General features: G+C 48.0%; 1 protein-coding gene across 4 annotated transcripts in view; it reads left to right on the top strand.

The window, feature by feature from the left end:
• Tbc1d14 (TBC1 domain family member 14) overlaps positions 1-24,648 on the top strand; it is a 106,831-nt gene that overhangs the window by 5,577 nt on the left and 76,606 nt on the right. For all 4 annotated transcript variants that reach the window (XR_003583397.3, XM_027939736.3, XM_027939764.3 and 1 more), the window contains exon 2: positions 3,913-4,651. Coding sequence is in view for 3 of the 4 variants with exons in the window: in XM_027939736.3 (XP_027795537.3) it covers positions 3,930-4,651 (722 nt within the window). In the remaining variant the exon portion in view is untranslated. The remainder of the gene's footprint in view (positions 1-3,912; positions 4,652-24,648) is intronic.

Below are 24,648 nucleotides of genomic sequence, written 5' to 3'. Positions count from 1 at the left end.
CTTTCCCTTTTAGGTTTATTTCTCTGAAGACCAACACTCTGTTCCTGAGGTTTAAGGAACTTAACCCAGACTTGGGACCAATAGAGGCCTCAAAGGTCTCCGGACTTCCCTAGAAGTAAGGCCCTGGGGCTGCACAGCTTCCATGGTAGAGGAGAAGGGAATAGGACAGAGGCTATACCAGTTGGCTGAGAGATCTCAGCCCCTCTTCCTTCTTCCCTATGCTTTCTTCTTGGTGAGAATCTGAGAAAGGGTCCTTGGAGTGCCATGAGTGAAACACAATTGTCTCACTTAACCAGTTTCCAATACTGCAGACATAATTGGCTGCCTTGTTTGCCCAGGCACTGATTTTCCTAGGAAGGGTAGACTTGCTACACGTTCCTGTCCACTCAAATGCCAGAACTTCTTGTGGGCAAACCCACATCTCTTCTGTAACAGTTTAGAGCCATCATTTGTAGGTGCTATAGCTCTTTCTGTGGCTTGACAGTTGAGGGAATTGCACATTCCTGGGCACCTACTGTGTGTCAGTGCTGGCTGACTGGGCTCTCACCAGATCTTATTTATTTTAACTTAGAGCAGCCTGTGAACAGTGTGTTGCTGCTTCTTGTACTGTGGGGGAGGAGGGAAGGTGAGATGCAGAAAGGTGCAGCATCTCACCTGACCTGTGAGCCCCCCACTACTTAAGTTGCAGAGCCAGAACTGCAGTGTTGGAGATGCTCAGCCCTGTACAGTGTCAGGATTTCCTCTTCTGTTTATGGCTCTTTGCCAATTTGATCCCTTGGAGTGTTGATGGTATTTTGATAACTTTAATTACCTTTAACCTTGTCAAAGATAGCTCTTAACTGTGATTTTTTTGGGAGGGGGTTGGGGTTGTATTTTTCTTTCAGTTAAGATAGTATAACCAGGCATGATGGTGCAAGTCTGTAAATCCAGTGACTTAGGAGGCTGAGGCATTAGGATCCCAAGTTGAAGGCCAGTCTCAGCCACTTAGTGAGGCCCAAAGCAACTTAGATCCTATCTATCTCAGAAGATAAAAAGGGCTGGGGACATAGCTCAGTGGTTAAGTGCCCCTATACCCTCTACTCCCCTCCCCCGCCCCCACAAAAAATATGACTTTCAAATTTATGTATGTTTGAATATACCCGCATCTTCCTTTGTGAATCCTGTTATTCATAACAACTTGAGGGGTTTTCCCAGATCAGGGAACATAGAGATAGTGTGCAGTGGCCTTGCCTTAGGGGAACACGTGGCTGTGGACTTAGGATAGAAGTTCAGAGCACTGAGCCTTGCACAGACTTGCACCATTTTATACCTGGTGAAATGATTCCCAGATCCTTTTGGAAGGTGAACTGAGTATTTGCTCTATAGGTTTAAGGAATATTTTATTTTTTGTAGTGCCTATGAATTTCACTTTTGTGTCTATCTCTAATTTTGTCTGTATGTTTATCCTGGTGTAGTATAGTATAGTTTTCTAAGAAAAATTGATAATCAATTAGTACAACACTGGGATTAAATAATCCTTCCTACTCACTGGGTCATATTTCATGTTTTTATATAGTTCAGTCTATTTCTGAATTCTGCTTTTCGATTCATTCCTTTACTTTTCTATTTTTGCTCCTGTGCTATGCTGTCTGAGCAGCTCCTTCAGTTTCTAGGAGGGAGGGAGAGAGGGAGGATACTCCCCTCCCCCTTTTCTGCCTTTAATGAATTTGCTTCTATCTTGGCACTGACTCCTGAACTTTCAAAAGCTAAGATAACAGCCCTGGCTGCCACTGTTCCTTCACTACTGCAGAGCCTCAGCCTCACCCGGATGATAGCAAAAGGCCTCTGGGCCAGGTGCCTATTCAGTGCTTTCTTCCAAGGCCTTTGGTGGAGCTGGGACCAGAATACAGGAATGTCTTGAGTGTAAAGTTCTGTCTTCATTCTGTTCTACTCTGGAGTGTGGATTTCAGTGCGCTATCTGAATTCTTAGGGTTTTTGTTTTTTTTTTTTTTGGTACTGGAGATTTAACCCAGGGATGTTTAACCACTGAGTCACTTCCCCAGCCCTTTTTATTTTTTATTTTTGAGACAGGGTCTCACTAAGTTGCTTATGGCCTTGCTAATTTGGTGAGGCTGGTTTTGAACTTGTGATCTTCCTGTCTTGGCCTTCCAAGCCTCTGGGATTACTGGTATGTGTCAACGCACCTGGCTGAATTCTTAGCTGTGACATTTTCAAGACAAACAAAAGGTAACCTGACACAGGTTAGGATTGGCAGTCTGCTGTGGGCTCTTCTCCAGGCTGTTTCATGTATCCTACCATCCCTCACTTTAGGCCAGAGCACTTTGGACATGGCCTTGGATATGTATGTGGCACCAGTGCTTTTGACTTTTCTTGTTCTAGTTTTGATCTTTGTGGTTCCATTACTGGTGGTTTATCATCACTGAGCTATCCTCTCAACCTGGGTTTTATAACCCTATAGTAGCCATTCTAAACTAGGCAGAACCCTCTTTGGGGCCCACAGATTGCAGCTCTGCCACGGGGTAGCAGTAGGATCCTGGGCCCACTTTTAAGTCTCTTGGCACCTGGTTTCCACTGTGGAAAAGGGTTGGCCTGTCCTGCCTATGAGGTAAGTGTGGCTGTGCTTACGGCAAGACATGGCCAGCTCAGGCCTGGTTGTGCAGTGTCACTACAGATGGTCTATGTAATTCTTTTTGCTCTTTTTCTGTCCTAATGAAGATATCTTGATTTTTGTGCTGCCTAGTAATGAGTAGAACCTTAACTTATTTGTGGGTTGTGAATTCATATACTTTTTAAAAAATTTAAAATTTGTTAAAATTCTAGTTTCATAAACATTTGACAGTGGTATCCTATTTGTCATTTGCCCCCCTGAATTAGCTTTGTGTAATTGTGACAAAATACCTGAGATAACAACTTATGAGAAAGAAAGGTTTATTTTGGCCCGTAGTTTCAGTTCACGGTCACTTGGCTCTGTTGCTTTGGGCCTGGGTAGCATGGTACATCCTGGCAGGAGTACATGGTGGAAGAGGCTTCTTCCCCTCAAGGCAGCCAGGAAGTAAGAAGAGCAATAGGAAGGGTCCCAATATCGTCTTCAAGGCACACTCCTAGTGACCCAAATTCCTCCCATTGAGCCCTAAGGAATGAGTGCCACGAGGAATCCAATATGAGCTGGGAAGTAGCTCAGCAAGGCAACTTTACCTCTACCAGGAGGGCGTGCTCTGGAGTCTGGCTAATAAGCCCGCTTAGGTGGGCAGTCCTCCAGTTTTATCCCTAATGCTGCACTGCCCCTTGCTCTGACAGGAGGAGTTCAGGGTTATAGTCTACACAACTGGCTAATTTTAAGATTGGGGTGGGCAAAGGGAAGGACTATAGTTAAAATGGCTATGATTGGATCTTACCTCCCAGTTAAGGCTAAGCACTCTAGTAGTAGTATGGTTAACGGACCTCTGGACTTTCTGTTTCTCACTGCCCTGCCTCCCAAAGGTGCCACCACTTCCCCAAAGTGCCATAGTTTGTAGACCAACTTTTCAACACATAGACCTCTGGGGACATTCAAATCCAAATTATAGTATGCTCCCTGACCCCCAAATAAAAAAGAAAACTTCCTCCCTGCCTAGCACAGTTCTCAGGTTCCCAGCACTGTCCTGAGTATCAGAGATGTGACTGGTGGCTTGACAATGATGAAGATAATGATTTTTGCTTTAGATATATGCTTTGTTTGGGTTATTTTCTGATATGATAGTGCATGTTAACATTCTTGATGTGGTTGGTTCTGAATCAAAATTTGGTTATGTGGTACTCTTTGCATGGCATCCCCCTTTAGAAGGGATGTCCTAGTAGTGAGCTGTGTCTGAGGAATGGCATCTGTGGGTCTTATGTCCACTTTCCTGATTTCTGTGTCTTGTGTTCTTCTAGTTTCTCCTGGGACCAAGATGACTGATGGAAACCTTTCCACTTCCACAAATGGCATAGCCTTGATGGACATTCTGGATGCTCATCAGGGAAAACCCCTTCAGAACCTGCAGCAAGTGAATGCCAAGGGGTCCAGATCCCTCTCAACACCTGAGTACGGGCCCAAGTTGAAACTTGGTGCTTCAGAAGACCGGCACAGCCTTCAGTCAGTGGACTCTGGCATTCCTACCTTGGAGGTTGGCAACCCAGAACCTGTCCCCTGTAGTGTGGCCCTTGTGAAGAGGAAGCAGTTGGAGTCAGAGCTTGTCCCTGAGCGGGCCTTCCAGAGTGCATGCCCGCTACCATCCTGCACACCTCTGGCTCCCACCAGTGCAGAGCGTGAGCAGACTGTGCGGAAGTCCTCCACATTTCCCAGGACAGGCTATGACTCAGTGAAGCTCTATAGTCCCACCTCCAAAACCCTGAACCGTAGTGATGATGTCTCCATCTGTAGTGTGTCTAGTCTTGGCACAGAACTGTCCACTACGCTGTCTGTCAGCAATGAGGACATCTTGGACCTCATGGTCACGAGCAGCTCCAGTGCCATTGTGACCCTGGAGAATGACGATGACCCACAGTTTACTGATGTCACCCTGAGCTCCATCAAGGAGAGCAGTGACCTGCACCAGCAGGGCTGGGCTGATGGAACCGAGGAGGGGAGTAAGCTGAGGATACTGGCACCATTTAGTAGCTTCTTTACAAGGTAATGCTGTCTGTGTCACTGTGGAGGAGCTGGACTGCAGACCTATCGCCTTGTTCTGGTGTAATGTGTGTCATGTGTCCTGGTTGAGCAGGTGCTGTGTCCTGCAGACAGCCATGCCTTGCCCAGCAGCATGGGAGTCGTGTGGGTCAGATCTGCTGGTGACTCTATCATTCGTTCCTCCCTGTGTCCTTGGCTTCACTCGCATTCTCTGTCACTTTTTGGTCTCTGGCCTGTTGTAGCTCTGGGTAACTCATAGGTGGTCATTGTCACCAAATCAGCAGCTATAGTTTGATAGCCTTAGGCTCTGAAGGGCCCTTATCTAATGACTTGTTTTTGGGGTCACATGGTGACTGCAGATGAAGTGACATCAGTAGTAATAACTCACATTTCTAACACTGTGCCCTCTGGCAGAGATCAGGCTGGTCTATCTGGGTGTCCCAGTTGTGGTCCTGTTCTTGTGCTTATGCCCTGGCCTGGTCCTGCTGCCACTGCACTGCAGTCACATGCGTTCCCTTCTGTGTTGAGTCTGGCCTATATACCCACTTTGTGGCACCCTGTCCCCAGTTACCACACAGGCCTCCTGGTGTGTCTGTTGTCCCCAAAGTCCTAGGAATTGGCTACTTCGGCTACTGCCTCTTGCTTGTGCTCTCATGCTTTTGTTCAGGAAGCATCTGTGTTTGAGGCCCTGTTCTAGGTGGGTTGTGTGGGGTAATATGCGATTGAAATACCTCAGGTCATGAGGTTATTTCTATTGCCCATTATCCCACACGAACCCATGTGGCTGCAGTGCAGTGACAGCAGGACCAGGCCAGGGCATAAGCACCAGAACAGGACCACAACTGGGACACCCAGATAGACCAGCCTGGTCTCTGCCAGAGGGCACAGTGTTAGAAATGTGAGTTATTACTACTGATGTCACTTCATCTGCAGTCACCATGTGACCCCCAAAACAAGTGGACACATCAGTCAGTCACAGAAGCAAGTATGATCTCCCAAACTCTGGAGTGCTGTACAGAAGGGCATGGAACCAGGAGAGAGTGTGCAGGACTGCCAGCAGCTTCACAGCTGCTTTTCGGGGGCCTCTGGGCCCAAAGCTTCACAGCTGGAAGCATTTGTGGCCACCCTGGCTGTGCACATGCTCCTGGAGAAGCCCATGTTGGACCTTTGCTGTACTGGGTGATGTGCTGGCTGGAGTCAGCTGGAGGTGTCTGACTGGGCACACAGTCATTATTGCTGCCTCAGTTGCTTCATCAGCTACATGCAGGACATTGGATGAGTCTAAGACCAGCCCTGAGTGATTTTAGCCACCTTTTTTTCCTCTGATGTGCTGACAGGTATCCTGCTGCTCTAGTAGAGTCTCTGGTCTCAGAATTTGGTAACTTGGTGATTGCGCTCAGTGAGTGGGGTCCTTGAACCGTGGGGGACTCTTGTCAGCATCCCCTCCGAGGCAGGTGCCATGCTGTGGTGGTGTGATTTTCATTGGTGGGTTGTTTTTAGCTTTCCCCATTTATGAATACCATAGGTGCCTGTTAAGTGTGGCTCTCAGGGGAAAGGGCCTGGAAAACAGGCCTCCACAGTCCCCTGGGGTCCTTAGGCTATCTAGGAACACTTACTTGAAATGGGTGGTAAGAGAAAGAGCTCGGCTTTGGAATTCAACAGACTGAACCTACAACCTAGCTGTGTGACCTTGAACAAATTATTTTACCTCTCTAGTCGTTTTCTCATCCCTAACATAGCATTATTAAGAGCCTAGCACAGAATGCCTGTCACATGTTGATTCTGCTCTGCCCTTACCCTTGTTGTCCCCTACATTACTGTGCCCAGGACTTGGCTTCTCCACCTGGGGGTGGGATTAAGTGGGTTAATGTGCAAGTTTGTTGTGGATCCTGACACATGGAAGGCTTTACCTATCTGTCACTTGGGATGATTATGGCTGTGCCCTGCTCCTCTGTCCTGAAGGACCCGAGTTGTCTGTTGGAACCTCTTCCCTTTTGAGGGAAGCTCTAGCAATTATACAATTTCTAGATCCTTTCCAAAGCTGCTGTTTCTTGAAAACCTTCCTCAGGTGTGGGCCACAGAAAACAGTGTGTCCTCTTTATTTTATTCCTTGGTTGCTGTCTCCTCATCCTTGATTTGATGGCTGTGACATTGTTACTGACAGCCAGGCTAAAGTGCTTTTGGGAGCACGTGGAATATGGCAACAATGAGTCAATAAGTGATACTGTGTACAGGTTCTAGAGGGTGTTTGTCCTGGGGTCTCAGTGTTAGAGAGGATCTTCAGCCTAGAGTGACTTTGAAGGAGGGGGTTCTGGGCCTATCATATGTGGAGCCTACTGAACATTTGTAGGTGAGTAAGTGGAGTTACAGAGAATGCTCCAGAACCTGCCCCAGGCCTGGCCTGCAGCAGGAGCACAGGAGAGTGTGGACTATGTCAGTCTTTGTGGAGAGCAGGGCCAGGGCTGGAGCTGGTCTTCTATGGACCCCAGGCCTTAGACATCTGCCTCTCCTCCTGGCCCCTTGCCCCTGCTTTCTGTTCTCTTCCTCCTTGGTATCTATGCCATAGAAAGACATGTGGGTGGTGTTGTGGGAGGCTGGTCTAGGAGAACATAGTTTAGAGGAAGAGGTGAAGATGGTCAGGGAGCTTGTGACTGGAGGGAGCAGAGCTTGATGAAGTGACCTGAGTGAGATAGGAACAGAGGAGTGACAGGGCGACTGGCTGGGCCTGACCACTGTCCTGCAGAAGCCACAGGCCCAGCTGCCATTTATTCTTCCTTTCCCACACTGTAACAAACACCTCTGAGCCAGACTCTACCCTGAGCTGTAGAGGGAGTCCTGGTCCTTATGCAGCTAGCAGTCCAGTGGGGGAAACAGACCAGCAGCTGGGGGCAAGGCTGGGGGTGGCACTGCAGTCAGGAGTGCTGGTTCAGGGCTCACACCAGCTGGGCCTCGCTAGAGCTCTCCTCCTTAATCGCTGTGTGACCTTGGGCAAGTTACCTCTCTGAGCCTACTGTGCAGGGTTAGAGACCAAGTAGGCTAAACATCTGCATTCCTGGCCCTCTTCCAGCAGCAGCTGTCTGTGATGCTAAGTCTGCATGGTTTGGTTTTGTTTCCTAAAGCTTTCTCTAGTTCCTAATCCTAGATCATGCTGAAGGTCAACCCATTGCCAAGTTAAGTTAGTGCAGGACCTCTCCAGTGGCACATGGTTGACATTTTGGGACAGATGCTCCCTGTTGTGGGCGGCTGACCTGTGCACTGAAGGATGTGTCACAGTATCCCTGACCTCTGCCCACTGGATGCCAGTGGCTCTCCCTGCACAAGGTGCCCAGACATGTCTCCTCCAGGCATTGCCAGATGTTTGGGGCAGGAGGTGGGAAGCTTGCAGAATCGCACAGCTTTTGAGACCACAGAGCTAGCAGGTTGTGACTGTTGATGTTGAATTGCTTCCTCGAAGGAAATTTTCTAATGTAATTTGAGCAGGGTCCTTCTCTTGTTAGGAAGGGAGGGACTGGGCTGAGGGATTCCCATGAACCCAGTGTGGTATTTGTCTAGAAACCCCACAGCTAGTGAGTGAGGAGGTGGGAGCTCACTAGTGGTGTGCTTCCTTTCCTCAGGAGCCAGGTTGGCTTCCGTGGATCTGCATTGATCTAGGAGGCATTGATTAGCTTTGGTCACATATGTCTCCATTCATATAGTCCTTTATTAGTTCACAGAGCTGGTTATGGAGGCTCCTTTGCTGGGGGAGAATGTTTAACCTGAGGTTGGAGAACGTGGGGAGCTTGCCAAAAGAAGGCTTCTGTGGGGGCAGGAGGACAGCCTGACCGTGTGAGGCACCTGCTTCCTGCATCTCTGAGAACCCTTCTGAGTTATAATTTAAAGACAGAGGTGGGAGAGTGTCAGTTGAGAGCTGGGCTGCTCAGCTCTAAGTCTGATCCTCAGATCTGCCATTTTATACTGTGTGACCTTAAGAAAGTTACTTAACCTCTCTAGGCTTCAGTATGCACTTGGGTGACACAGGGCCATTTACACCTATCATAAAGAGCTAATGTGAGGGTTAAATGGGAAAATACACGTAAACCTCCAGAATACCACATAACCTGTGTGCAGGCTAGATTTCATGCTGTTCTCTGTTTTTGTTGGTTTCAGGCACACACACCCTTTCCCCTTGTGCTGGAGATTGAACCCAGGAATGCTCTATCCTTTCTATTTTTAATTTTGAGACAGTCTTGCTGATTTGCCCAGGCTAGCCTTAAACTTGTGATCTTCAGTGGCTGGGATCACAGGTGTGTGCCACTGCTTCTGGCTTTTTTTCTTTTGGTATTAGGGATTGAACCCAGGGGCATTTAACCACAGAACCCCATCCCCAGCCCTTTTTTAAACTTTTTAAAAAATTTGAGGTAGAATCTCGCAAAGTTGCTTAGAGCTTTGCTAAGTTGCTGATGCTGGCTTTGAACTTGGGATCCTCCTGCCTCAGTTTCCCAAGCTGCACTGTACCTGGCTTCTTTTATTTATTTATTTTTTTAAATTCTGCTGTATGAAAATTTTGCAACCACTGGCTTAAGAAAATTCTTCAGGTGGGAACTTTGACTTGGTATGAAAGTGCTGAACCAGCTTTAGTTTCTCTATGGATCTAGGGTTTCAGGATCTGATCCTTTGGAGGGTGAGAGCAGCATGAGGAGGACAAGCCTGTTGCTTGTTGAGGAGTGAGTTAGTTTATCACGAGGGGTATACTGTCAAGACACGGCTGGACTGTGTCATTGGCACAGGCAGCATTTAGTGTGTCTGCTTTTACACAGCTGCCTTCTTTAAGCTTTGCAGCCTTAGGAGGTGGCGTGGGGTGGGATTCTGTGGCTGGCTCATCTTCCTTCCAGGCCACTTTCCTTCCAGTGAGTCTTTCCTGGACTGCAGCAGCTGGGCAGCAAATGTCTATTACTGGAGCCTCTTGCAGCTGAACGTGAATTAGCACCATCAAATTCTCCCACTTGTGAGAGATTTGTGGCAGAAGTGAGGCAGAGACCCTTTTTCTTCTTGTGACTGTTTTGTGCTTCCTAGGCCTAGCAGTGTGGTAGAGCTGAGAGCCTGTCCTGCAGTATAATCTCTGTACCAGTTCCTGGATTTTGAGAGCGGTTGCAGAGGGAGGGAGGCTGCGTCTCTTGTTCTGGTGCCAGCAGCACTCCCTGAATTCAGCAGTTCCAGTGCACTCAATGTAGCCGCTCCCCTGGTGCATCTCTCCTGTGTTGTTCAGGGAGCCATTCCTGGAGCCTGATTCAGAGCCGACTCCTTCCTATAGTTTTCGAATTATTCCGATTCCTTGAATTAAGTCCCTTTCTGCTTAAAATACTTAGCATGGTGTCTGTCTTGCACTGGAAGCGGATTGATTCGGGAACCTACTCTTAATTATTGTTTTATGTAAGGAAGTTGAGGCAGGGGTGGTTAGATAGCTTGCCAGGGCTTGGGTCTCTGACCTTTAGGTTTCTCATCTGTACAATAGGAACAAGTTTATGTAAGTCTGATCAGAAGGTTGTTGAGGTTAAATGGGGAGGGACTATATCTGAATGTGAAGCAGCAGGCACGTGGCAGACATTTTCATGTCTAGTCAATTTTTTTATGTTGCCTGACTTGTTTTCTACAGCTTTGACCATTTTAGAATTAGCAGTAGTGAACTGAGCTGTAACATTTTAACATCGGCTTTCCTGCAAGACCTGTTAATGTTTCTTGTGACTTTGCCCTGGAATTAGGGACAGACAGAAAATACTTGCTGTGTGCCAGAGTGACTGCTGGTGTGTGCTTGTGCTTGTGCTTGTGCCTGGGGAGGAGTGCCAGGTGGTGTTCTGTTGACCTAGCTGCGTGCTGACCCATGGGCTTGGATGAGGCCGGCACTTAGTGTCTCTGGGGTCATGTTCTGTTCCCACCTTACAGGGTTATGAAGATGAAAGGAGCAGTCTGATCAAGGTGATGAGCTTCAAGTGCTGGCAGAAGGGGAGCAGGAAGATTCCAATATGGGCGGGCTTTTGCCATAGCCCCTGCGTAGGTCCCTCTGTAGCAGGATGAGGATGCGAAGAGAGAAGTGCACAAAGCAGGGAGACCTTGTGGGTAGGGCTTGGGACCCACGAGGAGACCCGCAGCTCAAAGCATGGCAGGACCAAACGGTGAGAAAAAGGCCTCTGCAGGAGTGGGATGAGCTGCTAGATATGAGAGGGTTTAAACTGGTTAGCTGAAGGGGTCCTCCAGCAGCAGTTCCCCTTGTGGAGGCAGAGGCTGCCCAGCTCTGCCCTGCCCAGCACTTTACATTCTCTCTCAGGCATTTCACAGCCCACTGGAGGCAGGTTGGAGAGGCTCACTGGGCATCCAGCAGAGCTGTGCTCTGATATTCACTTGCTAATTCTGAAGTCCATCAAAGATACCACCCTGCCTCTGGTAATGTGCACCCTGATCAGAAAGAAGGGGAGCTTGGCTGGAGAGAAGAGAGGAAATGAGAGGCAGCTGCTGTGCAGGTGTTATGGGCCAGTACTGGTGGCAGGGGAGGAAGAAGTTTGGAGAGCTCTAACCCAGGTCCGGGGATTGACCCTGCATGTCTTTATAAGGGCACTGAGGCTTCTCCTTCAAGGAGAATTGAGTCCCCTCTCGAGCCATTGAGGGCAAGCAGGTAGAGAAGGCCTTTTCCACCTGTCACAACAGGCTCTAAACGAAAGGGCAGGAGGCTGATGTCAGCTTTGCTTCTCTGGCCTGCCACTGGATTGATGGAATTTGTGGTCAGCCAGTTCCCAGGGAGGGAAGACTGCCTCCTAGAGGCTGGGAGCACAAGAACAGGAATGATCTTAGCACCCAAGGAAGGAGTGGTAGTTCCCAGTGTCCTATAAAGAGCTGTGAGGAGTTTCAGGTAGTCAGAGGACTGTCCTTCCTTTCAGCTAAGTGTTTTCTTGGGCACACACTTCCCCTAGGTCTTCTGACCCTGTTTTGGTCCCTGTTCTAAGGGTTTAATGTCCCCAGCTGTGAATTCTTGTTCCAGGTAGATTTTTAACAGCTAATCCTCATGATTGCACAATGTCTGCACTTTTCTAGCCACAGCTGTACACAGGTGTACCTACCAGCCATTGGTGCAGTACCTGGGAGGCCTTTGCTACCTATACTGGAAGATATTTCTCTAAATCCTGGTGAATTCCATTTTGAAGTTCCTTGGTATTTGTCAAGGATGCAGCCCATAGTGTCATTGTGTAGGCATGGCTGATAGATGCTACAGAAAGCCGGCTATCTCTGCTGGACAACAGCCTGTGTGGATGCTGCTGCAGACCACATGGAGAATGTTGGTTGAACACCAGGACTTGCCCAGGGTCTGCTGCTTCTCTGGGCTCTGCTGGGCTTTGTTTTCTTTTGGCAGCAAATCACAGCTGTAATATTTCATTTACCAATTGGCTGCTGTGTACAGAGTATCATGCTAGGTCCTTAAATGTGTTTTTCATCACACGTTAAAAAAAAATTTACTGAGAATCTACCAGGGCACTGTTCTAGGTTCTTGGAATTCATTTGGGAACTCAAGGCCCCTGCCCTTTAAGAGTTATGTTCTAGTGAAGGAGGCCAGTGATAAACACCATAAGTAAACAAAGTGTATGCATTGGCAGTAATAAGTGCAAGGGGGGAAACAGAAAGCAGTGGCAGGAGGTGCTGGAATAACTGGGGAGCGCAGATTATGCAACTATAGGTTGGTCAGGGTCGGTCCAAGCAAGGAGGTTTCAGCAAAAGTTGAAGAGGGTAAGGAAGTTCATCAGCCAGAAACCTGGAGAGGTGGTTCTGGGAAGAGCTTGAGTGGGACAAAGACCCACATGCATGGACTGAGAGGAGGAGGAGAGATCTATGGGATTAGATCCTGCGTGCACATAGGCCATTGTAAGATGTTTCTTTGACTCACAGTTAACGGGGACCCTCTGCAGAATTTTGAGCAGAGGAATTGTGGTAGTTTTCTGGTGCTCTGTAACCATTAACTACAGATTTGATGGCTTCAAACAACATGCGTAGTATGTCTTTGGTGTGGTTGGTTTGCTCTCAGGGTGTTACAAGCATGAAACCAAGGTGTTGGTGACTGCGACCCCTCTGAGGCATTAGTAGGGAATAGTCTGCTCCAGGCTGATTCAAAAATTGCAGACAGGGTGCAGCTCCTCACGTCAGTAGGCCTGAGCTCTGCATTTCCTTGATGGCTGTCAGCCGGGACTACTCCCAGCTCCTGGGGCTGCCCATTCTCCTCACTATATGGTCCCCACCTTCAGAACCACAGCAGAGATGCTCTTTGGTGTGGAATCCTTTTGCCTTTGACTCTCTGCTGCCAGGACGAGCCCTGGTTGCTCTCAAGGACTCGCTGGACTGGTAAGGCCCACTGGGAAGACTCTTCTCTCTTAACACCGTCTGTGCCACACCGTCTGCCATATAGCAGCACTGGGTCAGTGCCCCATCATGATCAGTTTATGCCCCTGCTCAAGGCGAGAGGTTTTACAGGGGTGGATATCAGGGAGAGGAATATCTTGGGGGCATTCTGGAATTCTGCTTGCCTCAGGAGTAGCAATTTCATTGAGGTTTAAACAGAAAACTTTAGTTGCTCTACTGAGAGTGGCTTTTGGGCAGGGGTGGGCAAAGCAGGGGCCCTAAGGAGGCTGTTGCAGTGGTCCAGGCAGGAGGCGAGGCTGGCCTCAGCTGGGGTGAGAAGTAGCTGCAATTTGAAGAGAAATTGCAGTGGGGTGTGGAGAAGAGAAAGGGGTCAGAGATGACTCTTAAGATTTTTGGCCTCAGTCAGTAAAAGACAGTTGTCAGGTTTGGTTTGAGACATCTTAGACCTTTATTAGAAGGTACAGATGATTTGATAGAAACCTAGCATCAGGAGTTAGGGCTGGGCAGGAGACAGGAGCTGGGAGTTGGCATTGTAGGTGGCTTGGTACTTGGTGAAGTTAGCATAGAGGTGAGTGTGGACAGAGCAGAGGACCATGGAGTGAACGGAGGCACCCTAGCGTTGAGATCTGGGAGAAGTGGAGGAAACCAGAAGGAGTGGCCCTGTGGTTGGAGGGCAGCAGAGTATGGCTTTGTGGAAGCCAGGAAAAGGTGGGCTTCAGGGAGGAGAGCAGTTGACTGGGCAGCAGTGGCTGAGATTTGACTGATTATCAGGAGGCCATTGTTGACCCTGTCCAGAGCTGTCTTAGTGGAACAGTGCAGGCAAAAGCACAACTGGGGTGAATTTAGGAGTGGCTGGGAGAGGAGGAGGGGTTGGAAACAATGAGCAGAGATGGGCTTTTGTTGTGTTTGCTCACAGGAGGGAGAAGTGATGTGCCAGCTGGAGGAGGAAGTGGGTGAGATGGCTTCTTTTTCAAGATGGGAGAAATGACAGTTGTTTGTTTACTGTTAAGAACAATGTAGTGTAAGAAAAAAAAATTGAACATAGCAGGGAGGAAGAGGATCACTGGAACATTGTCCCTGAGTTCTGTCTGCAGTGTTAGAGCCAGAGTTAAGGAGAGATTGGGTCCAGCTGGGGAAACCACCAGGTGGCAGGTGCCAGGGTGGAGGGTGTGGCACAGGTGCGAGCAGGTGTGGCTGTGGGTTCTGTGGAAGTCTCTGTCTCTCACTGTCATGCTCTCATTCGTTCTCAGTGCATGCCAGTCACCAAATTGTTTTAAAGCTGCTTTATTGATTTGTGTTTGTGTGTGTGTGTGTGTATAAATATAGGTTTTTAACTACAACATACTTACTTTTTTTAAAAAAAGACTTTAACTGGGCATGGTGGTGCCTGCCTATAATGCTAGTGTCTCAGGAGGCTGAGAAAGGAGGATCACAGTTTTGAGGTCAGCCTCAGCAACTTAATGAGACCCTGTGTTAAAATAAAAAATTAGATGGGCTAGGAGTGTAGCTTAGTGATAAAGTGGCCTGGATTCAGTCAATAATAACATACAACAATAACTTTATTTTGGAGGGCAGGTTTAGATTCATAGAAAAATTAAGCAGATATACAGAATCCCTTACCCACTCTGTCCCCTCCCCTTCCAACACCCCCCACAAAGCCATACATTTTTTATGATTAATGACCCTACTTTGAGGTCATTACCACTGGAGTCCATAGTTTGTATAAGGTGTTCTCTTGGTGTAGTGCAGTCTGTGGGTCTGGACAGATGTATAATGATGTAACCAAGACTGTAGCATCATACAGAGGAGTGTCACTACAAATACTGTTTGCCCACTTTTTCATCCCTCCTTTCTCTCAGCCCCAGCAGCCTCTGATCTTTTTACTGCCTGTCTTTTCCAGGACATCCTGTAGCTGGAGTTGTATTGTGAGCAGCCTTTTCTGATAGGTTGCTGAGCCATGGAAAGGCATGGAAGAATTTAAATGCACACTAAGAGAAAGAAGCTATTTTTAAAAATTTTATTTAAATACTTTTTTTAGTTGTAGTTGGACACAATACTTTTATTTTATTTATTTATGTGGTACTGAGGATCGAACCCAGTGCCCGACACATGGTAGAGCACCGCTGAGCCACACCCCAGCCCCGTTTTTGTTTTTTTAAATTTAATTTAATTAATTAATTTATTTTAGTTGTAGTTGTCAAAACCTTTTTTTTTTTAAAATATTTATTTTTTAGTTTTAGGTGGCCCAATATCTTCATTTTATATTTATGTGGTGCTAAGGATCGAACCCAAGGCCTCATGCATGCTAGGCAAGCAATCTACCACTGAGCCACAACCCCAGACCCCCTTTTTTTTTTTTTTTTTAATGTGGTGCTGAGAATCGAATCCAGGGCCTCACACATGCTGGGTGAGTTCTCTACCGCTGAGCCACAACCCCAGCCCCCTGGTTTTTTTTGTTTTGTTTTTTTAAAGAGTGAGTGAGAGAGAGAGAGAGAGAAATTTTTTAATGTTTATTTTTTAGTTTTCGGCGGACACAACATCTTTGTATGTGGTGCTGAGGATCGAACCCGGGCAAGCGCTTGACCCACATCCCCAGCCCCATCAGCCCCCTGTTTTTGTTTTTTAAGTGATGAATACTACATTTCTGTATAGATGGACCACAGTTTATCCATTTACCTACTGAAGGATACCTTGGTTGCTTTCAAGTTTTGGCAATTATTGAATACAACTGTGAGCACCGTGCTAGGTTTACATGTGGTTGGAAATAAATACCAAGTAGTATGGTTCCTGGATTGTATAGTAAGAATGTGTTTAGATTTGAAGAAGCCACCAAACTATCTTCCAAAGTGACTGTACCAGTCTATAGCTAGCAGTGGATAAGAGGGCCCTCGCTCCTCATCCTTACTAGTGCTTGCTGTAGTCAGAAGTTCTAGTTCTTTTACTATTTTTCTTGGTACTGAAGGAAGCAGGGTCCTCAAATGATAGCAAGAGTGAGTGTCTTAATTCGTTTGAGCTGCTAAAACAAAATACCATATATTGGGTGGCTTATTAAACAACAAAAGTTTATTTCTCACAGTTCTAGAGGCCAGAGATCCAAGATTAGGTGCCAGCAGATTTGGTGTCTAGTGAGCCATTGAACACGGTTTGGTCAGGACAGCTATCCTTTCACTGTTCTCATGTGGCAGAGGGGCAGGATAGCCCTTTGGGGCCTCTTTTATATGGGTATCGGTCCAATTCATGGAGGCTCTGTCCTCATGGCCTAATTCCTTTCCAAAGGTCCCCCATCCAGATAGCTTCAACTTGGGATCGGGATTTTGATATGAATTTTTTTTTTTTTTGGGGGGGGGAGGCAGAAACATAAACATTCAGACCATAGCTACGTGGATGGAAAATTGGGTTGGAGGGGAGATGAGGTAGGAGGTCATCCAGGTGAGCGGGTCCAGTAATGCTGGGTCCAGCTGGGGGAGGGGAGGCCAGTGGCATGCTTCTTGTTTGCCAGCCATGTGCCCTGAGAGATATTCATGTGTTGCAGGGCCTAGTTCTGTGAGTATAGTGAAAGCAAGAGAGGAGGGTGAAGGGTGCAGGGTGCATGCAGGAATGTGGTCACAACGGTGGTACTGCCTTCGCACTGGGCAAGGTGGCCTGGTAGGTGAGGGTATCAAAGGAGGGAAGACAGGAGGCAATGGCAGAAGCTTGGACTTGGTGGAGTGCCTTCTTGTGTGGAACCAGTGGGCAAGGACTTGGGGGTCATCCACTCTGCTCAGCCAGCATGTGGCTTAGCTGTGTCTGGAGGCTGTGTGCAGGAAGGTGGGGGAAGGAGCTGCTGTGCCTTCCTTGATTGGCAGAGTGAGGCAGCCTGCTATTCCAGGGTCCTTGTTCAGTGTGTGCTGATTTGGTGGGTGGCTCTCAAGGAGAGGATGGTGTGGGTGTGGGCTTCCTGTGCCACAACTGGGGGAGAACTGTTGAATAGTTCTGAATGTAGGCCATGAGAGTCCCCTTCTCAGGGTCTCACTGAGGACCCTGGTACTGAGAAGCTATGTGGTACAGTGGTGCCCCATTTGGGCCTTTCTGCCCTCAGATGGACATAACTGGACATGATCCTTTGGAGAGAGCAGGGCCAGGATAGCAAGTGGGGAAGTAAGTACCAAGAACAAATGTCCAAGGGGAACATGGAACATTGTCATGTGCGCATTAGTTGCCACTTCCTCTTCAGTCCTTGGTCCTTTCCAGGGCTCTATCCTTACTCCCAGCTGGCTGCCCTTACTTGATGTGCCTTGGCACTACCCCCACACAACAGCCTGGACAGCTTCCCCTCCCTAGGACAGCCCTGCAGAGAGGGCACTTACTCAGTCAGGGACATTTTCTCTATGTTTATCTGAGGATCTGTATTCCTGACTTGTTTCTGCAAATGCTTAGCCATGGCCAGCATGCCCTGTCCAGCCTCTGTGAGGGCTATCCCCATAGGCCTTTTGTGTGGCTCAGGATCCATGTTCCTACAAGTGAACTTGTGAAACATGCTGGTTTTGCAGCAGTTTGGGTGCTATGACTTTGGCTGCCCTCCTGGTGGGCCCAGTATCCTCTGGTTCAGGTCCTTGGGTACTTCCTCTGCAGCAGCACTCCTTAATGTTTGTCCTGGGTAGAACCCATGAAGGACACCATAGGCCTGCAGGAGAAAAGCCCTGGCCCTGGGGCAGTGAGCAGTGGTTGCCATCCCAGACTGCTCTACGCTCCCTTAGAGTGATGCCTGGGAAGGCTACAGAAACACAGTGAAGTGTTCCATGTGTCAAATGGTGGCCGCCATCTCAGCAGCAGGGGGGATTGCCTTGACCCAGCCACCCATTCTCTTGGCATCAGGGCAAGTGGTATACAGATATGGTTTCCTTGTGTGTTAGATGGAGAGTTGGCCCAGCAGTCTCTGTGCCACGAGGCAGGAGGGGCCTTCACATGGGGTATTGCCTGATATGTGTGGTTCACTCAAGACATGCTGCCCTGAGTGGGGAAAGATGCTCTGGGTTAGAGGGGTAGGTGGGTGGCAGGGCTGGAGAAGGTCCCTTTTAAGCGGCATCAGGGAGTGCCTTACTGAGAAGGTGACATTTGAGTAAAGGTCTGAATGGGCTGTGGGAGAAGATGCCTCCCAGGGACACAGCAGGGAAGTAGGCTCAGAGACTGGCAGGGTGGACCTTGTCTCACACATCTTGGCTGCTTGGGATTTGTGTTGAGCTCCTGAGAGGTGCGCTGACTGCCCCTCATCCCCAGCCCCTAGCATCTTGTGGGTTGTCTGGAGTCTTCTGTCAGGGCATGGTTGTGCTCATGTTAGAGTTTAGCACTGTGCTACTGTCCGATATGCTAGCCTGGCCACACATAGCTGTTTAAATAAAATTATATAAAATAGAAAATTCTGTAACTCAGTCACATTAGCTATGTTCAGATGTTCAGTAGCCACATGTGGCTAGTGGCTTCCCTCAGGCAGCTTGGATTTGTACACTTTCATTCCTGTGGGAGGTTGTTTCCATTGCTATTCTGACTTTATTTTTAATCTTTGTTACCCCTTTGTACAAAAACAGCACATGGTGGTTATTTAACAAGCGAATCACAATGAAATATATGATGTCAGGAGAACCCTGCAAAAGAACCACCTACTGGGCCAGGGCTGGGGAGGGGCAGGGAACCAAGGCCAGAACATACTAGGGAGGCCAGAGCGGCCGGGCATTGCCCTGAGTTCCTCTGTTGACTATCTTCTTCTTTTGCGCAGGGACTTGGCTTTAAAGAGATGGGATCCACAGGTCACATATGATGTTTCCTATGAACTCTGGTGCATATTTAAATATCCAAGGTCTGGGGGACATGGAGGGGCCTAGAGCTCTTAGAGTTGAACCTCTAGCGTGGGGATGGAAGACTTGGTAGGATTCAAAGAGTATGCTTCTAGAGCCAAAGATGGAAATGTGTGCTCTGCCTTTTTAGCTGGGTGGCTAATTCTTTTCCTGAAACTTGGTTTCCTTGTCTCTGAAATTTCCATACTAGGCAATGCACATCAAGTGCCTGGCACAGCATTCAGGGCTGTGCTCTTATTAGAGGCACTGGGGTTCCATCTCTGCTTATTGCATGAATGAATAATTGAATGAATGATGGTTAAGTGCTGGCTTGCCCAGAAGATGAGCTGGAGAAAAGGAACTTGAGAAGGACAAAGGATGCAGTAGGTCCTGAAGAGCAGACCTGATTCAGTACAGGCCACTGGCTGGTTTTTCTGTGATCTGGGTGTGTCCCCGTGGGTTGACGATCTCTTTTCTTCCCCTGGTGGACTGGGAGGCTTGCTTGTATCTGAGGAAAGCAAATTTGAGTTCTGGCTGCTTCATGTTGGTGCTGATGTCACCATTCCTGTCTCCACATGGGAGTCGGTGACATTCAGGAATGGCAGGGACTGAACCAAACAGAACTTCTTCAGCCTGCACTCATTCACATGACCTGCTCAGTGGCTGGCTGTGTTCCTCAAAGCACTCTGACATCCCTGCTGTGTTTCTGCCTTGGTTTCTGGAAAGTGGTATTGATGTCCTTAGAAACCTCCAACTAGCAAGATAGTTTGGGGGAGTAGGGGAAAGGAGAATGAATTTATTCCTTGTAGGATACATTTGCTTCCTGGGTTTATGGCACACTTCACAAGTGTTAGCATTCTCTGGTAATGAAACACCATACCTTTCTGGAAACCTGTCTATGTGCTTGGGTAGGTAGCTTGCTGCTTACTTTCGTTCTGCTACAGTCAGCCTGTGAGATGGTGGTTCAGGACAAAGTGCAGGGAACTTTGTGGACTCTGGGAAACCACAGGCAGGCCCCTTCCTGTAAAGCAGTTCTGCAGCTACCAGCTACTTTCTGCTGAGAAATTGACTTCCCTTTGTCCAGATGAGTAGAGAATCTGTTCTGCTTTGCAAATGTTAGTGCATAATCCAACAGTTAAAACTGCCTTATCTAATTTTTCACCTTAATGGTGCCTATTTAAAACTGTCTACACACTTATTCTGTTTTTAGAACATGAGGTTTTTGTGTACCTCACACTGAATTCTCTTATGCCTCCTGATTTTTTTTTTTTTTTTGGTGGATGCTTGACTAAATTGCCACATCTAATCAGTTCCTGTTTATGTTGAGTGAGCTGGGTTTGTAACCCAAGTGGTTTCAGTTCCAGCTTCGCTGTACTTGTGAAGAGCTATGCTTTATCTCAGGGCTCCTAGAAGGTGCTATAGTGGGAGAGAGGAGCATCCCGATTTGTGGAATGGCCAACTTGGCCCCACAGTAGTCCAGTTTTCTTGTTAATTCCAGCTTCCAGTAAGAGGCTTTCAAAATCCATCCTATGTGCACAGACTGTTTCAGGAAATCATAGACATTTCCAGGTGTTTGAAAGGGGTTAGATCTAGGTTCTGATCTTCATTTAGGTTTCAGATCTGGGTGACAAACACATTTCCTACCAGGGATATGGGGGGCCTGATGGGAGAGAGTGTTAAGAGGAGCAGCTCTGCCTTGGTTGGTGTGCTGTGCAGGTGGAAAGAGCTGGGTGTGGGGAAGGAGGGCAGGTGAGGGCCCCGGGGTGGGGGTAGGGTAGGGAGGGAGGAGGGTACATCCTGGTCTACCCGTGCCCGGGTTTCTGCCCTGTAGAGGTTATTTTTAAAGCAGCGGCAGTGGAGTGGTAGTCACAGTGGAGTGGGAAGACACTATGTGTGTCTTTAGTCAGGTGGACGCCAGCTGCTGTAGCAGACTGAGGTGTGTGGAGGACGTGTGCTTCCTGCTGGTGCTCTGCTAGGCTCTTGCAGTGAGAGTGTGCAGGGGTTTTGTGTTGGGCTTTCTCAGGCCGGCTGCATATGAAGCGGCCACACCATTCTCTCAGAGTCTGTAGTTCCTCCAGATAGCCACATTAGCTTGTAATGAAGCTGGGAAATAGGACCAGTGCCCAGGACAGTGAGGATGTGTGTTGGTGAATAGATGGGAGTTTTGGCCACCCAAGTCATTTCCTTGATCCTCTTCCTCTTCTCCTGTCTTCTAATAATCACGTGCCTAAAGCTGCTGAATGTTGTGTCATTCTCCTGCCTGGACAGCGTTTTTCACCTGCAACATGGGTTCAGGCTACTCGTTGTGGCACAAGGGCACTCTGGTCCCACCTCTACTTACATCCCCTGCTCCAGGTTATTCTGTGCCATGGCCATGGGCCTTACACTCACTTCTGGTAGTCCCCGAGCCAGCACACTGAGCCTCCTGCCTGTCCTTTACGATTCAGCCTCAGTGACACCACTTCTAGAAACTCGCAGGATACCTGAACCTCTTCTAGACCCCCATGTGGATCTCTCAGCCCCTGTAAGTCCTGAGACTTACAGGATTCCCTGTTCCTGTGAGCTGCCCAAGGCCAGGGCCATGTCTGGTCGATTCAATTGTTATTGCCAGTGCAGGTGTCCAGTAAGTAACCTTGAGTGTGTAAGGGTGGGCAATAATCTTGAAAGGTAATAGAGACCTGGTACACTCAACTTTTAAATCTAATAATGTAACTTTTCAGTTATATTATTGTTCTGGATGGTGGAGCTGCCCTACTGACATTGACCCACATGGCCATACTGTGTGTGTTGCCTGCGTGGGTCTGTGAAGCTGCTGAGTTCTGTGGAGGATCTTGCTTGCTTTTGTTGTGCTGGTAGACCTTTTTGACTCATAGGTGCTTTCTTGAAGCTTCTCTTGGTTAGACAATATGCAGGACAGGTCTGGCAGCATTCCATTGTTCTTTCTAGTTCTACACCTACTGTGAGTTTCCCTTTTTATTTTATTTCCTTATAGACTTTCAGTGAATTTTAGACATATAAAAATATGTGCTATTTCTACAATTTAGTGTCCTGCTTTTTCACTTGGAAACATTTTCCCATAGAGTTAAGGATTGTTCATACTTTCATTAATGTTTTTGTGGTATTCCATCTTGTGAATCATTTACTTGCTCAACAATAAGGAAACATCTTGTTTCCGCTCTGAGATCATTGTGTGCGCTTTGTTGTGCTTTGTCTGCATATAGACGATGTCCTCAGGACAGAGTCCCTGAAGTGCTTTCTGCTTTATGACCCCTGTCCCGGCTTTCTGGCCAGCTCTGACCTGTCCTTTGGAGGTTGTGGTGCTACACTGCCAGCACCCTCTGTCCTTAGAGTGAGCTTCTGTTTTGTGAATTTGGCTGCCCCCAGCAGTGACCACTGGGGGCTCTTGGAGTTCACTGTGGTTTGGGCTTTTGGTTGCTGTGGATTGAGGTTGGTGAGGACATGTCTTTTCTGCTGGCATGCCTTTGACCTTCTCTGCTCCTCAGGGCTGACTGGACACAGCACTGACTCACACCTCTCTACCTTACCTCTACCTGAGGTGCCCGCTTCCCTCTGCATCATGTCCCCTCTCTTGATGGCAAGGACCTTAAGGCCCAACACAGCTGATGCCCTTCTCTGAAGCCCCACCAGGGCGCTGTGCTTCCTCTCTCTCAGCCAGAGTTTTGTGGGCCTTTTCTTCCTGAGAGCTCCTCAAGGACAAGGCCTGGGGCTTGGTTGTCCTGATTCCCAGCTACTGAGGCTGAAGTTCTTCATTGATCCCAGAACATCAGCAGAACATTGATGGCTTGGTCGTCTCCAGGTGTGCTGTGTGCGTTCATGTTCCTGGAGCTGATGTAAGGGTTTTTTTTTTAATCCTCTTTGGCAAGGACACCTTGTGGCAGGCATTTTCCATGTGGGAGAAGACAGGTCTGCCAGGTTGTGGGGGAAGTGGCCCAGGTTTGCTGGAGTGGGGGGAGTGGCACACCTGCTGGGCTCTCGAAGCCACTGGGGTTAGGACAACAGGGAACTTGAAGGTGCTAGGAGGCCTACAAGGAGGCAGGTATTTGCAGTTTAATGAGTACAAGCGTTGGAGTAGTTTAAATCAAAGTGCAAAAAACAATAACTTGCAGTTCATGGAAACTGCTGGAAAGGTGTGGTCGTAAATTCATGTACATTAAAGAAATGAGAAGCTTGGGAAGGGGAACATTTAATAGTTAAAGAGCAAAGTCCTCAGCCCCAGCTACACAATAAGATTGTTCGAGAAACTTAAAAAAGAAATTAATGTCCAGGTCACACCTGCAGAGGCAGAGCTTAACTGGTTTGGATAAGATGTGGGCATTGGAATTTTTAGAACCCCCTCTGGATAATTCTGATGTGAAGCCAAAAGGGAGACCACCTGTGGAAGTATGGATTAAATCCAGGCCTGGCTTTTCTGTTTGCTGCATGGTCTTGGGCAAGGGTCCATCTCTGAATTTCCCCCATCTTTGGGAGAATCATATGTTTCTAAGGTAAATCATGCCTAAGCTCCTTAGAATGGTCATCAGTGATTGTGTTCCAGTGTGCTGGCATGGTATCTAGGATATAGTTGATTCTAAGCATGTATTTGTTGAAAGAAAAAAAATAGCCTGTATGAATATGGTGAGGACTAAATGAGGTGAGCTGCTTGCCTTCTGTAACTAATGAGGCCTTCCCATTGTTTATTCATAAGGTTATCCAGATACATGCCCTGGGGACTCTGTGTTGCTCCCATTCCATAGATGAGAATGCTGTGGTGTTCCCATTTCATGGATGAGACTTCTCCTTCTCAGGGCCAGGCAGCTGGCTGGGACGCTGGGACTTAGCCCTTCTGCCACAGTTTTAATCCCAGGTTTGCCCTTTCCACCTGAGGTCAGCTCTTACTCCTCAAGGTTTCTAGTATGGAAGGAACATACAGCATCTTCATTCCTCTCTGAAAGGGAGAGACCCCAGACTGCTCATGATCTGTGGTATAAACAAACTGTTAACTAGCAACTGTTTTTCTTCTTAGTATTCTGTTGAAGATTAAGAATAAATAGTATTTTTCCTTAGTAGAGTAACAGTTTGTGTTAAATTACATAGGCATTTTCTGCTCTGCATTTCCTCTCTGGGAAAGCCTGGGCTGATGTTGTAGCATGGAAGCCTGACTTAGTTCCCTTTCCTGCACTGCATGTTGGAGGGTTTGGGAGGAGAGTCAAGGAGCTTGTGCAGTACATAGCACAAGGTCTGTTGTGCGTTGGCTGGTGGCATTGTGCATGGTGGGGTCATTTCAGGGTTAGTTAATGAGTCACCTGTGATCTCCGACAGGTTTTTGTGCCTGGCCTTGGGGATACAGGCTGAGTGGCAAGTGTGCCTCCCTTGGAAAGTAGTAATGGTGGTGTGTAACAGACACCTGCTGCCAGCTCTCTGTCAAGGTGAATGTGGAAGTGCTTTGGGAACACAGTGGGGCTGTGGGGAGGCTGCCAGACTGGAGAGGCTGCAGGGGAAGTTGGTGGAGCCGGTTTGTTTGTTGGTGTTGAAGGTACAACATCAGGATCAAGTGTTTAAAGTGAACTCACCTGAGTGTCACACGCCCAGCATAGAGAACGAGTATTCCCAGTCTCCTAGAGGCCTCCTTTGGGTCCCTTCCCTGGCAGAACCTTGCTTGCTGAGGTGACCACTGTTCTGACCTCTGTCACCATAGATTGGTTTGGCTGTTTGGGGTTTTAGATTAATGGAGTTGAGCCACGTACTTGGGTCAGGCTGTCTGCTCACCACTCTGCATGCTCCTGTGGATGGGCGTATGATCAGGGTTTGACACCG

Source organism: Marmota flaviventris, chromosome 7 (assembly GCF_047511675.1).
Source record: "Marmota flaviventris isolate mMarFla1 chromosome 7, mMarFla1.hap1, whole genome shotgun sequence".
NCBI classification, from domain to species: domain Eukaryota; kingdom Metazoa; phylum Chordata; class Mammalia; order Rodentia; family Sciuridae; genus Marmota; species Marmota flaviventris.
Note: the sequence above shows the minus strand (reverse complement) of the source record. Positions and strands in the feature narration are given on the sequence as shown.